Genomic DNA, 15,921 nt, shown 5'->3' with positions numbered 1-15,921 from the left:
ACCTACAAAACCGTGTAATGCTCTTTGTATGTATCTACAATAATTACATGAACAAAAGCTTATTGTAATTTCTAAATGTCTGGTTCAAGTCATGGTGAGTGCATCATTCAATTCTTGTTTGCTATACATACAATCCATATGTTGAAAAGAAACCAATGGGTCGAACCAGAACTTATCATTGAAGTAGCTGGTAAAGTTGGCGTGGCAGTACTCGGGTGCACCCAGAACGTGGGTGCCCAGATCGATTTCCCAGAGCATAGCCACGTTGTCGACCACAATGAGATCAGAATCGAAGTAGATAATCCGACGAATGCTGGAGGGGAGGGATGGGATCAGATTTGTGTTGAATGTCAAACCAGAACATAGCTTAAAGTGCACTTCAGAGGCTCTTTTTTCTTTCTTCCTCGCAGAGCAAAGCAGGGATGAGACCCATGACAAGGTTAATAGCAGAGCAGAGTTTCAAAGTTTCACTTTTACATTGGAACAACCAAACAACATAATAGAAAATTTTCAAAATGCTCCAGTTCAGTTTTCCTTTGATCACTAAACGGGGATCAAATTTTCCATACGTGTAAATTTGAATTTACACTTAAAACAAATGCAGCCTTACTTTTCAACATTCTTTGTTTCATTTCTTCAATTGCTGGGATGTTTCCTTTGATTTTATCTCTTTCAAGTTTCCACAGTCTTAGGGCGGCGTATTAATCAAGCGTGCAACAAGGACTATATATAGAAAAGTCCATAGTTTATTTATTTATTTATTTTTTATATACAAACAAAATTCAAATTCATAGACTCATAGTTAAAGAAACCAACATTCGTGTTAAAGCACCCCTTATTTGTCAATGTTTATGTCAATTCACAGATTGCTTTCGTTGTAATGACAAAGTCAAGTTAGCATGTGGGTGCTTTTGCACAAGGGTATCAATGTGCCTGATCCATATATCTTTGGAAATGGTGAGCCTGGCTGAAAGCTAAGATCATTAAAGACTCATATCTTCACTTACGGTTAGCTCTCAACAGCCAAAGGATCATCACAGGGACCCCTACTGCAATGTCTAGCCAAAGGTAAAGTCATCTTAATTTCTCTTATCATCCCATCCTTCTTGACGAGCTCGACTCGTCTCTAGTCTCTACATCTCCCAACCCAATTAAGAGAAGGAATTGAATAATTTCTTGAACAATTAATTAATGCCACAATCTGATCATGATTCATGAATATAATATTGTTTAGGTTAAAGGGCAAAGTTGCCTTAATCACCGGAGCTGCGAGTGGGATCGGCGAGGCCGCTGCAAGATTATTCGCTCAAAACGGTGCTCTAATAGTGATCGCCGATATCCAGGATGAACTGGGTCAACAGGTTGTGGATTCCATAGGCATAGATAGAGCAACATACAAGCACTGTGATGTGAGGGACGAGAAGCAGGTGGAGGAGACAGTGGCCTTCACCTTGGACAAGTATGGAAGCCTGGACATCTTGTTCAGCAACGCAGGGATCGTGGGTCCTTTAAGTGGGATTTTGGAATTGGAGATGGAAGAGTTGGACAAGACCATGGGCATCAATGTGGGCGGGATGGCATCCGCCATAAAGCACGCGGCTCGTGTCATGGTGGCAAGAAAGATACGAGGCTCGATCATATGCACTACAAGTGTGGCAGCGTCGCTCGGTGGCTGTGCGCCATTTGCCTACACCGCGTCGAAGCATGCTCTGGTGGGTATGGTCCGATCGGCTTGTAGTGAGCTGGGGGCCTATGGGATCAGAGTCAACTGCATCTCCCCTTTCGGATTGGCCACGCCTCTGTCGTGCAGTGCCTACAATATGGATCCAAGTAGCGTGGAAGCACAAGCCTGTGCTGTATCCAACTTGAAGGGTATCGTGTTGAAAGCTAGCCATATAGCAGACGCTGCTCTATTTCTTGCTTCCGATGATTCGGCTTATATCACTGGACATAACTTGGCCGTTGATGGGGGGTTCACTGTCGTTGCTCATATATAATATTTCATTCAGGAATGCTTAATTTTTGCTTTTGCTCTTCACGGTTCCGTTGTGCTATTTCCCTGTAAATCCAAATTGGAAACTTCTAAATCGATCGATATCAAGGACGGTTGTTGGGTAGACATACAGTAAAGGAGGAGGGGGTAGAGAGAACGAAGATACTAAAATGAAGTGGTGTTTTAAATTTTAAATGTTATTTTGTTGAGTTTGGAACATCATTTTTAAATGTATCCACTTCCTGTGTGAAGCCCAAGTTCTATAAAAGCAGTCCTTGTTCCGTATCTTGAAATCCAACAAACTCAGCAAACCCCAAAATTTGGACAATTCTTGTGTCTCGATTAACCAATTTGTTATCCAATTTAAGCTTTGTCTAGATCGTTTCAGGAGGATTTTATATATATTAACAGATTGCAAAATTAGCATCTCTCTCTCTCTGAGTAGGAACTTTGTGAAAAATAATATTGGAATTCGCATATGATTGTGACCTCTGAACAAAACATGACATACTTGGGACCCAAGTAAAAGGCAGATCACTAGTGTTTTAGAGTCTAGGAGCACTCGCTTAAGGAGTTGAGGTGATTCACAAAGCCATGGGTTTGTTCCTTGGGATGAATTAGGGATGCAACTTGAGCGGGCCCAAGTTGTGTGATCAATTTACAATGTGGAGTGGATTCAGGTTGGAAAGATCAGGCTTGACCTCTTGCTTGGTCCATTCTCAGGCCTTAGGCCCAAATCTTAGGATTGGGCCTGGGCATAAACCCAGCCCATCCCACCCAACTTGCACCCTTAGTTTGAATGACCATGGCACCTGACTAATTCTAACAAGATAGAGCTCTGCTTTTCAAAAACGACAATAAGTGGAAGGCTTTCCTTATCTCTCTGGTGCTTGAACATGGATTGCAAAGTTTCCATGTGGTGGTTGATAGCGGTAGCAATCCTCTAAACAACATTTGATGTACACCAGTGAAAAGACCACATCTAATCTTGAGTAAGAAATAACGAATCGGGTTTGGAACTTGATTTGGGTATGGTATATTTTAAAGATTTAAAGAGCAGTTAAGGGCAAAAAAGCTTTTTGGATAAATTACAAACACCCCCAGTACTATGGGGATAGTGACAAAGCCCCTTGTACTTTAATTTGTGACAAACACCCCTTGAACTTTAGCCATTAGATAAAGATCCCCTTCGTTAGTGCTCCATCAGTAAACTTTGAAAAAGATTCTCATCCAACTGCTTGAAGTTTTTTAAATACCTAAACTACCATTTTCTTTAATTTATGAAATCGACTTACTTTTTTTTTATACTTTGTATTGTTCATTGTCTTCTCTATGAAGTAAACTGAAATGGATAGACAATAAAGGCAACGGTTTATGGACATTTTGTCCTCTTAAACTCTCAGCCCCTTTGTAAAATTTGAAGAAGGGGACTACATGGATGTTGAGATTATAATTTGCCAAATCTTCATGTTTATCGGTCGGTGATAATGCTTTCTAATGAGTATGGACAATTGCACCACTTACCTAATAGTGAAACACCTTTAAATGCAAAGGAATTGAAATAAAAACTTGAAAAGAGATCTTAAAACTATTTTTTCTTTCTTTTACATTTAACTTACACAAGAAGCAACACCATATCAAGTCTCAAGGAACATTGCTCACTTTCTCAAGTGGTTGGACCCAATAATAAGTAGCTAAAAACAAACTGTGAATGCTGAAAATAGGAAAATACCATTATTGCATCCAAGCACGGATATAGGAAATATTTGAAAAGCCAAGAGCAAGAATTGCTATGAAATTTTCTGACAATCCTCTTATTGGTCACTGTGAGCTCCGGGAAGTTCATGGCTGGTTCAAAGAAGACAAAGTCATCACCCATTTTTCAGAGGAAATGAGTCATTATTTTAATTTTGAAATTTGAATTTATCTTCGAAATAATGACTCAATTCTCCATGGGAATGGCATTACGAGAGATTTTGGATTCCAAGGATTGAAAGAAGGAAGATGTTAAGTACATTTATCTCAAAGCTGTTGTGGAAACCTAATACGGGAGATTTTTAGGCTCAATTTGTAGTGAAAAACCAATATAAATGATTGTTAAGAATTCCTTAAATCTAGTGAAAAGCGCTTCCAAACTCTCCCAACAATCAAACACATTGGATTGAAAAGCACTTCCAATTTAAGGAGTGTAATTGACCAATCAAATCCATTGAATTTAATCTCTTATAAGATTAAAATCCAACAATCTTATAATACGACACTAGGTCGGTATGTAGGGAAAGAGATTCCCCTTAACCAAATGAATCATTGAGAGGGGGGAGAGAAAGGACCTAATAAAATATAGATTATGATTTTGGATAAACACGCAATTAGAACATATTTGATAGTTACATGTGCATACATAAGTGCTTGAAACATTAAATTACTGGTTGCCCAAGTTTTATATACCATAGTCATTAAAAACCATAAAAGTTGGAAGGAAGACGTGGGGTGAGAAGGATTTCGAGTGGAGTTGCTTTATGGTTTGTCAACCCAGCTTTCTCCGTCATATCAACCGGTGCATCTGATGGGGTTGCAAACTCGAATCCCTGAAGCAAACGAGCCAGTGTCAAGTTAACCACCCGAAGGGCTAAGTTGATTCCTGGGCATGACCTTCTACCTGAGCCAAAAGGGATGAGTTCGAAATGTTGACCCCAAACGTCCAAATTCGTATGCCTTGTAAGGAACCTCTCAGGATTGAAATTGGATGGGTCCATCCACACTGCTGGGTCCCTTTGAATCTTCCAAATGTTTGTTATTAGGCGTGTGCCACTCGGTACATAGAAGCCAGCTATAGTGCAATCCTCGGTAGAGATGCGTGGTGCTGATAGTGGAGCAGCTGGGTATAGGCGAAATGTTTCCTTGATGATGGCTTGAAGGTATTTCAGGTTCTCAATATCTGATTCCTCCACAATTCTTTCTCTTCCAACTTGGATGTCCAGCTCCTCTTGGGCCTTTTTCATGGCATGACGGTTGTTGAGTAGCAAGGAGATACACCAGGTTAGAGTCACTGCTGTAGTATCATTACCACCCAAGATGAGATTCTGCAAAATAATAACCCAACGCACACACATGAGAGAGAGAGAGAGAGAGAGGTATTAATTAATATCAAATATGCATACCAGGCATGTTGATTTGATGATGGTACCAAGATTGTGATCAGGGAGCTTTGAATCCTCCAGGATGGACAACATGATGTCCATGAAGTCTTTCTCATCTCTGGCATCGCTGGAGAGAATCCTATGTTTGTGCTCCTGCAACCATACATCAAGAAAACAGTCTAGTTCTTTGGCTGTTCTCTTCATTGCTCTCTTGTAACCCTGCAGATCCAACCAGCCAAGAAAAGGGATTGCATCAGGCAGTATGAATAACCCCAGCAAGTGGAAGAAATCCCTAATTGCTTTCTGACACCTCAGTGCATCATCTCCCTCATCAGTAACACCAGCAACTCGCTTTCCTGCAACCATTCTAGTTATAATATTTAGTGTTAAGTTCCCAAACCATTGCTTCATTTCCACTAGGACTTGGTTCGGGCGGCCTTGATCTAGGGATGCTGTAGCAGTAGTTTTATTAACCCATAGCTCATATAGATGTCTTATGGACATGTCAATCTCTGAGGCTTGAATATGCTTCAACATCTCTAGCCGATTGTTGGACAGGAGCTGGAGAGTGGCTATCTTGCGTATCTCACGCCAGTATGACCCATAAGGGGCCAAGCCAAACATTGCACGGTTATACCCCAAGAGCCTTATTGCTACGGTGCTAGGACGGTTGGAGAAAATTTTGTCATTGATGGTGAAGCATTCTTTGGCTACCTCGCAGCTATTCACCACCAGAAGTCGATGCACACCGAGCCGGACTATGAAGGCCGGTCCATGCTTATCGGCCATGCCTCCAAATATTATGTGTGGCAGCACATGTCCACCCAGTATCTCTTTGTGACCGATAATAGGCCATGAACCAGGAACTACAGGGGCTGCTGTCTTGATTTTGCCGTCGGTAGTGCTCTTCTGAGTCCTTGCCCAGCGTAGGCATGAGTAGAGAAAGAAGGATAAAACAAGGAGGCCAGCTATTAGGGATTTCACCAGGAGCAGAAGAGAATCCATGGTGGCCAAAATGGAAATGAAGTTGAGGTGGGAGACAGTATTGTAATACTTAATTACTTGTATAAGAAGTTCCACTGGCTGGTTTTATCTTATCGCCATAGTTAATTTGTGGACACATACACGCAATATTTGGGAGATCACATCTCCGCCTCACAGTATATCCCGGTCGCTGTCTATTAGAAACATCTTCTCATGATGACATTTTTAATTGGTTGATTCTGTTTGTGAGAATTTTGCAATGAGTAGAATGCAAAATATTTATAGTCACAAATAAATAGATGCAAAGCTGATTGGAGTACAAAATTTGTATCCGGAAAAAAATTCCACCAATTTTGTTGGCTGATTGATGGGACTCATGAGTGTCTCAGATAAGCAAAGGGCTGCTGCAAGTCTAGATTAATTGCATTCAGAAAAGCCAAGGGTTGCGTCTCATTCTTACTAACCTTAATATTGACAATTTACGCTAGCTTTCGATCTTTACATTTGTTTTTTTCTGTGTTTTTTAGTAGCCTACAAGGGCAGGGCACGTAAATCTTTGGTTGTAAAATAAACGATGACAAATTAAATTATTCTGTTTTTGGGATTGTGGGTTAGTGATTTGGGTCAAATAAATCAATGGATGATATGATAGTTAAATAATAAATTTTAAAAAAATAAAAAAGTACAAATAATTAAAATAATATATAAAAAACTATATATTAATTATGTCAAACAAAAATTAAGTATAATAAATAAAAATTATTTATATAATGTAGATGATATATAAATTAAAACAAATTCAAAAGTAAAACTATTTTCTTATTTAGATGATGGGTCAATGATCCAATTTTTCAAAGAAACTCATGATATCATAATTGGATAATAAATATTTAAAAAAGATAAAACACAAACAATGAAAAAGTTAAAAATTCTATCACATTTAGGAACATTTTTAATGTTATATATTCATCATAATAAATAAAAACAATTGTTAAAATAAAATTTATTTTTATTCATGGCAAAACTTAATGGAATACAAAATTTAATAATGATAATAATAATAATAATAATAATAATTGTTATTGTAATTTAAAATTTTCACATGTGATACACATGCGCATTTATAACAAAAATTTGAATTTATTTTTAATCATATTATTATTTTTGTTAATTTTCAATTTTTATCTTAATTATGATATATTTAAAATTCAAGTAATTAATATAAAAAAAAATCATGTGCATTTCATGTGCTTAATTACTAATGTATAAAATAAATACGAAAAGAAAAAAATAAAAACTAAACACTAATCAAATAGTCGTATTTGTTAGGGATTAAATGAATTCCATTGCTGTATATTTCTGTCGATCACCACTCTTACTTGTTCGGCTTTCTTTAGAATTCCACGTGGAGCCTGATTAGGATCAATCTTCCACTGATGAATTGACAGGTTACAATGAACCTAACTAATTAATAAGATGACTACTTACAATCCAAGCTGAATAATTAATAATGAATCTAACTAACTAGGTTCGTGAATTATTCATTCAAACTCTAAGGTTTCTATTTTGATGTTAAGATCTTGTTGGAAGTTATTGATCCTTTGAGCATGATGACGAGGAAAAGACTCTTTGCTCGTTTCTTATGATAGAAGGGGTTAATATCTTCTTCATCTTGATGAGAGTGTTCATCCTCTGAGTCATGAAGGGACTCATCATGGCTCAAGACTTCAAAGTTGTCTAGATGTTGTTGGAGTTGCTGAACTTGCCTCTTCATCTTGTTTATTTCGATATCATGAAGGTCTCACTCCTGTGGACCTTTAGAATCTGGTAGTCAAACTGCACCCTTTAGAAGAATTAGCAAGCCATAACTTCACCTAGATAAGTCAAAATCTAACTTTGGTTGATGTGTTGGATGGTAAACTTTTAGAACTTTTCATGTAGACATGCAAAATGATCATATTCAATGCGATATACTTGTGAAATTGGCTGCAAAAAAAGCTGTGACTGAACAATTTCAATTCAAATTAAAATTCGAATTTGGATATGCCTCCTTTTTGTGTATGGGGACATTCTTGTTTCACTTAGGATTGACCTGATTTTTAATGATGCTGCTGTCTAGCTCAGTTTATTTTTCATTCTAAAGAATACATAAATTTATTTCAACACTTTTATGGTTGGAATTGTCATTACAAACGTTGTTCAATACTCGATACACAAAATTTGCGTACAAGAGCTTTGGCTCATTGAAACAAGATGAAATATGCTTAAAAAAAAATTTCCAACATGATTTGTGTCCACACATATCGTGGGTCCTTGTCTCATGGTAAAAGTGTTGAAAAAGTATGTCGTAAGCAGATCCGGTCTGCACCAAACTTATTTTTTTCTTCCTTTATGTTTTGGTTTGACATTCTGACAGACCACTTATCACATCAAATATTAAATTATTATATAGCGGGATTAGAAAGCCGGTTGGAAATCTAATATAAGTCTCCCTAATCAGACATGTGGCCCATTTACATTCAGACACCTATCATTTCAAGGATTTGAACAAAATGGACATGTGTCAAAATCTGAATAGCGATAGTTTAAGAATAGAACCCACTAGACATGTGTCAAATTTTGATTATTGGTAGTTCAAGAAAAAAGCCCACTAACATGCAGAGTCGAATGCACCACCATATAGAGTTGTGAGAAATGAGAATTTCCCACTTTCAATCATTTCCTTAAAAAGAGGAAGTGTTATTAATTACTGTTAACTACTAAACTAAAAACTAATTAATTAATTTCAGCTACTAATTAATAATAATAATTACTGTTAACTACTTCTATTGAATTAATTACAGCTATTAATTATGATTAACTACTTCTAATTAATTAGTTCCAATTATTAATTACTAATAATAATTATTCAATGATAATAATTAATTACTAAAAATAATTTCTTAAAATAATTACTGTTATTACTTAATTGTTGATAATAATTAATTAGTGATAATATTGCTCATTTTTAATTCAAAAAAAATAATTTCTTATAATAATTACTTCTAATATTTAATCACTAATAATTTATTACTGGCAATATTGCTCATTATTAATTCGAAATGATAATTAATAAATATTTTCATAATGGTAATTAATAATTCAGAAATAATCATTATATATTTATATTAACTCATATTAATTATTTTGAAAATAAATATTTAATGGTAATTATTTATATTATAATTACTATTTGAAATTATAATTCATACATTTATATGAAATAATTAATAATATTATATTAATGAATATAATTACATTATTATTATCAATAATTATAATTAATTATTACTAACACTAGTGATGATAATTATTACTTTGGAATGTTAATTAATTAATGGTAATTAATAAGTATTTTAATAATGTTAATTATTAATTGGGATATAATCATTTTATATTAATATTAGTTATTTTATAAATATATAGTTAGTGTTACTTATTTACATTAGTATTTACAAGTAATTGTAATTAATACTATTATTATTCTCCAATAAATATTTCATTTAGTTAAAGTTAAATTATAAAACTTTCAATTATTAAATGTTGTTAAACTTAAAGAGTTATAAAAGCAAATATTATTTTATGAATTAACTAAAAATCATAATTATAAAAAATTAATTACTTAATAAAAAATATAATAAAAATAATAGTAGTAGGTAATAATAATAATAATAACAATACTTTAATATTACTAATTTCAAAATCAATACACACATAGCAACAACAATAACAACAACAACAATAATAATAATAATAATAATAATAATAATAATAATAATAATATACTTATTATTATTATTATTGATTTCACAATTATTAATATATTATTAATTTATTAATAATACTGATTATTGTTAAAAAATGTTAATAGCAAAATCTAATTACTTAAAATTATTTGTTGAAATTACCCATTTTAATTCAGACAATTATTAATTATTAATTTCTTAAAATTATAATTTACAGAATAATTTTAATTACTCTTTCATTAATGACCTTATTTTTGAGTAATTGGTTTTTTATGTTCAATAATTTTTCTTTTTTGCAAAAATCCAAATAACTTTTCGTTTGCCATAATAACCATTTTATTTTTCACTTACTCAGTTTTTCAAAAGATAAAAAAATAAATTAATGATATTTACCTATTTTTATGAAATTATGTATTTATCAAGTTGTTGTCATTGATGATGATGATGAGTCAACTTTTTGAAAGAGAGGGGAACTCAAAATAATTAATGACTTCTAATTAATTAATTTCAGATATTAATTACTAATAAAAATAACTCACTGATGATAATTTCTTATAATAATTACTGCTAATACTTAACTATTGATAATATTTTTCACTATTAATTCGGAATGATAATTAATAATCATTTTCATAATGATAATTAATAATTCAGAAATAATAATTTTTAATTTATATTAACTCATATTAATTATTTTGAAAATAAATATTGAATGTTAATTATTTATATTAGAATTATTATCAGAAATTATAATGCATACATTTATATGAAATAATTAATTATATTATTATTATTATCAACAATTATAATTAATATAATTATATTATTATTATCATGAATAATTATAATTAATTATTACCAATAATAATGATTTCTGATAAAAAATTACTGATTATAATTACTTATTTATAATTAATTTCTTAATTATAATAATGATAATTATTACTTCAGAATGCTAATGAATTAATGATAATTAATAAGTATTTTAATAATGTAAATTATTAATCGGGATAAAATCATTTTATAATAATAATAATAATAATTTATTATTACTGATTTCAAAATCAATATACACATAATAAGAATATACTATTAGTAAATAATAGTAATAATAATACACTTATTATTATTACTGATTTCACAATTATTAATATATTATTAATCTATATTACTCAATAAAGACATGGAATAAAAAATATTCAAATTACCACTAAATGAATGAACTAAAAATTTATGAGTATTCTAATTGACTTGAATTTGACACATCAACTTGCCCAAAATTATAATTTCAACCTACATTTCCTATTTCTATCTCCCAATTCCCATAATTCAAACATACCATTAGGTTATGAATAGGTTTCCCTATTTTTTTCCTAAAGATAAATTCTAGCTAGTCTACGTGCATTGTGGGGAGCTTAGACTTAAAATCCATAACCATTATCAACCAAAAGAAGCATTGTCACCTAACTTGGGGGTGGCTTCCATACTTAGGATGGTCTCATTATTCTCCTTTCTTTCATGTTTCCTCTATTGGATGGGCTTCGGAGTCCTAATTATATTATCAATTGATTGTAGCCATACATGATGATGATTTGATTGTAGTCATATATTTTTCATCTCTTACTCTAGAGGATGTATGCATCTGCAAATGTTGTTTAGCATGGGTTGTTTTTCTTAGTAGCTCTTTGAATGATTTTCTTCCTTCTTTGCCTCTTTGAATGGACATCATAAATGCTTTTTATCATTCATATGTCTCTAAATATTAAGCCGTATTGGTGATATTGTTGTAAACATCCATCTAAGTTTTTATTTTATAAATAGACTAATGATTTCAAAGTTATTGATACTTTTTTGGGGGGTGGGTTGCTCAATAGGACATTGATTTTTTATTATTGAATAGTAAATTTCAAATTAAATGATACTGTAGTTGCCCCTTAGTATGGGGTCATTGTCTAGATATAACATGGTAAGTCTCTTAAATCAAATAAAGAGCCTACCCTAAATGTCTATTATAAATAATTAAAAAATGAAATAATTCTGATTAAATCAAATAGTTACTCAAATTACTGAATTAAGTAAATAATAATAACAATTAATTATTTATATAAATAATTAAAAATAATAATAATAATCAGTTATCATTAATGTTTATTCAAAGCATGCCCCATAATAATTACCTAATACAATAATAAACCTTAAATAAAAATCAATATTTATTAATAGTCATTAAAATTGTTAACCATTAATGTTTATTCTTAAATGAAAAATATGAACTAACAAATCTATTATATAATAATTATACTCGGTTGGAAAAAATATATTTTAAGTTAATTTTTAAATAATTACAAACTTAGTTAATATTATTATCAAATAACAAAAAAAAATTAATTAAATACTGAAATAAATTAATAATAATAATAATGATAATAATAATAATGGTTAAATTAAACTAATAAACATTTCAAGTTGAATTTAATGACCCATGTAATTTTACGGGTTTGACATATAAGGGTTAATTTATGTGGACTCGTAGACTATGTGTGTCTTAAAAATGGCAGTTTATAAACAGTAGTAAAAAATGGTAATAAAAATCATTAATGTTTATATATATGATTAACTTCCCCGTACTTAGTACGGGGGTCATTCACTAGTGGTTGGTCAATTTCGAGTGACCAACTCCGTAACTCAACCAGATCAATTTGGTTGGCCAAACAACCAGAAATTGAACCAAACCAAATAGCAAACGCTCAAGAGTAGGTTGTGAGGATTTGATGATGGGATCTAGAGTGGATGCATTAGATGAAGAATTTTGGAGGTTGGGGATTGAAGAGGATGGAGTACATGTGGGTGTTGAATTGGAGGAAGGGTTAAGTAGATGGAGGAAGTGTTTGATAGGAATGGTGGTCGGGGAGAAGGTGATACACCCTGTTGTAGTTCGGACTTCGGAGCCTTTAGTCTGGGAATTGCAACGTCTAGTGCAAGTTGAATCCAACCCTGATGGATTGGTGTTTCTCTTCTTCTTCTCAAATAAGGTGGATATTAGGATTACCCTTTCACAAGGCCCGTGGGCAGTCAATGGGTTCATCTTGGTGTTGCAGCGTTGGTGTCCAGATGTTTGAGTGGACATCTTCGTAGGAGGGCACCAGTGTTTGGTCGAGAGGGAAGAGCAATCTGGGCTGATATTAAGCATGAACATCTACCAGTCTTCTGCTTTTACTGTGGTAGAGTCTAGAGTGGGCCATAATGTAAAACATTGTATACGTAAGGTTGATGAAGAGAACGATGACAAGTCTATTGATTCGGAGTTACAATGGGGACCATGCATGGCTACGAGCAGAGACGGTGGGCAGTAATAGAAGTGAGATATTTTGGTGGTGGTGTTCCCCCCAATAATCATGATGGTTCAGGAATGACCACGGAGGCTGTGAGAACTGCATCTTTAGTAAGGGAAACAACAAATGAGGTGGTCGCTGATGAACTCGATGGCGGTGGGAATGGAGGTTGATACAGTCAGTTTTCCGGTGACTGAGGTGGACAAAACGGTTACAACTGAAAAGGGTGAAGACGACATGGTTCGTTGTGGAGTTTTGTCAGAAACCAACTCGAATGGTTTAACTAGGAAGATCTAGAATTGCCGATTGGATAGGGGTGGATAGAGAATTGCAATCGTATATTGATAGTAAGGCTATGTTTGGAAGGAGTACAAATACAAATTTGTAGAGTACAAAACCTTGTATTTTGTATTATTTTGTATGCATTTGCACTGTACAAATTTGTATCTGTACTCCTTCCAAACTGAGCCTAAAGGAAAAAAAAGGCCATGTGAAGACCCTTAGACAATGTGACTGAAGTGGAACCTCTGGTTGTGAAGGCCCTTAGACAATGTGACTGAAGTGGAGCCTCTGTTGTGAAGGCCCTTAGAGAATGTGATGATAATTATTATTTCAGAATGTTAATTAATTAATTATAATTAATAAGTATTTTAATAATATTAATTATTAATTGAGATATAATCATTTTATATTAATTTTAATTCATATTAATTATTTTATAAATATATAATAAGTGTTACTCATTATTATTATTACAAGTAATTATAATTAATACTATTATTATAATTAATTCTATTATTATTCTCCACTAAATACTTCATATAGTGAAAGTTAAATTATAAAACTTTCTATTATTCAATATTGTTAAACTTAAAGAATTATAAAAGCAAAAATTATTTTATGAATTAACTAAAAATCGTATTTATAATAAATTAATTACTTAATAATAATAATAATACTTTAATATTACTGATTTCAAAATCAATACACACATAATAAGAATATATTATTAGTTAATAATAATAATAATAATATATTATTATTATTATTACTGAGTTCATGATTATTAATATATTATTAATCTATTAATAATACCGATTATTATTAAAAAAATGTTAATAGAAAAATTTAATTACTTAAAAATATTTGCTGAAATTACCCTTTTAATTCGGATGGATAATTAATTAATAATTTTAATTTATTAAAATGATTATTACTAAATAATTTTAAATACTCTTTGATTAATGACCTTATTTTTGAATAATTGTTTTTTTATGTTCAATATTTTTTTTTTTGCAAAAATCCAAATAATTTTTATTTTGCAATTCTGACCGTTTTATTTTTCTCTTATTCAGTTTTTCAAAAGATAAAAATATAAATTAATGATATTTATCTATTTTTATCAAATTATATATTTATCAAGTTGTTGTCATTGATAATGACGATGATGATGAGTCAGCTTTTTGAAAGAGAGGAGTACTAATAATAATTAATGACTTATAGTTAATTAATTTCATCTATTAATTACTAATAATAATAACTCACTGATAATAATAATTTTTTATAAAAATTGCTGCTAATACTTAATTATTGATATTAAATAATTATTGATAATATTTCTCATTATTAATTTGGAATGATAATTAATAACGATTTTCATAATGCTAATTAATAATTCGAAAATAATCATTTTATATTTATATTAACTCATATTTATTATTTTGAAAATAAATTTTTAATGTTAATTATTTATATTAGAAATATTATCAGAAATTATAAATCATACATTTATATGAAATAACTAATTATATTATTATTAGTAGTAGTAATTATAATTAAGGCGTATATTAATTAATATAATTATATATTTATATTATTATTATCAATAATTATAATTAATTTTTACTAATAATAATGATTTCTGATCAAATTTAATTACTGAATATAATTACTTACTTATAATTAGTTCCTTAATTATAACAATGATAATTATTACTTCAGAATGTTAATTAGTTAATGATAATTAGTGTTACTAATTATTAATGATAATCAGCCAATCCTATTAGTAATTAGTGTTACTTATTTATATTATTATTATTATTATTATTAATTATAATTAATACTATTATTATTCTCTAATAAATATTTTATTTGGTTAAAGTTAAGTTATAAACTTTCAATTATCCATTATTGTTAAACTAAAAAAATATAAAAGCAATTATTATTTCAGGAATTAACTAGAAATCATAATTATAGCAAATTAATTATTTCATAATAATAATAATAATAATAATAATAATTTTAATATTACTAATTTCAAAATCAATACACACATAATAAGAATATTATTAGTAAATATTAATAATATACTTATTATTATTACTGATTTCATAATTATTAATATATTATTAATCTATATTACTCAATAAAGATATGGTGCCTTTTTTTTTTTTGCTCAGGGTTGGTCTGGATTTCATTTGCCATGAAAAATCAGGTATTATTGTTCCTTTTTCTTCATTTGGTTCATTTTGTTGCGCCAGTAGGAACTAATAATTTAGATTGCTACTATTTTCACAACATCCATAACTTTTAGGCTTAGTTTGGGAAGAGTGCAAATACAAATACAAACAACACAAAACCTTGTATATGGTATCTCTAAACCTTTTATTTGCACTGTATATATTTGT

The 15,921-nt window shown here is 31.0% G+C and overlaps 2 protein-coding genes across 2 annotated transcripts; one reads left to right on the top strand and one right to left on the bottom strand.

The window, feature by feature from the left end:
* The first annotated feature begins 639 nt into the window (after positions 1-639).
* On the top strand, positions 640-2,278 carry LOC148874506 (short-chain dehydrogenase reductase 3b-like). The gene is made up of 2 exons (XM_088941553.1): positions 640-1,068; positions 1,235-2,278. The coding sequence occupies exons 1-2, from the start codon at positions 1,055-1,057 to the stop codon at positions 1,995-1,997; spliced, it is 777 nt and encodes a 258-aa protein (XP_088797679.1). The 5' UTR covers positions 640-1,054; the 3' UTR covers positions 1,998-2,278.
* Positions 2,279-4,344: 2,066 nt separating this feature from the next.
* Positions 4,345-6,483, bottom strand: LOC148874505 (strychnine-10-hydroxylase-like). Its single transcript, XM_088964682.1, has 2 exons — positions 5,155-6,483; positions 4,345-5,076 (listed from the first exon to the last, which is right to left on the bottom strand). Exons 1-2 carry the CDS (start codon positions 6,136-6,138, stop codon positions 4,450-4,452), a joined length of 1,611 nt encoding a protein of 536 aa, XP_088820808.1. The 5' UTR covers positions 6,139-6,483; the 3' UTR covers positions 4,345-4,449.
* Between the last annotated feature and the right edge of the window lie 9,438 nt (positions 6,484-15,921).

Source organism: Nelumbo lutea, chromosome 1, assembly GCF_056320005.1.
Source record: "Nelumbo lutea isolate HS-2025 chromosome 1, American lotus-T2T, whole genome shotgun sequence".
Taxonomy (NCBI): Eukaryota; Viridiplantae; Streptophyta; class Magnoliopsida; order Proteales; family Nelumbonaceae; genus Nelumbo; species Nelumbo lutea.
This window is presented reverse-complemented; position numbering and strand designations above follow the sequence as displayed.

Bases quoted from the DNA above. Each gene is read 5' to 3' on its own strand.
- LOC148874505 (XM_088964682.1), bottom strand. From the start codon at position 6,138: ATGGATTCTCTTCTGCTCCTGGTGAAATCCCTAATAGCTGGCCTCCTT. The intron at 5,077-5,154 runs GTATGCATATTT...ATTATTTTGCAG, and splicing joins TCATCAAATCAACATGCCTG to AATCTCATCTTGGGTGGTAA.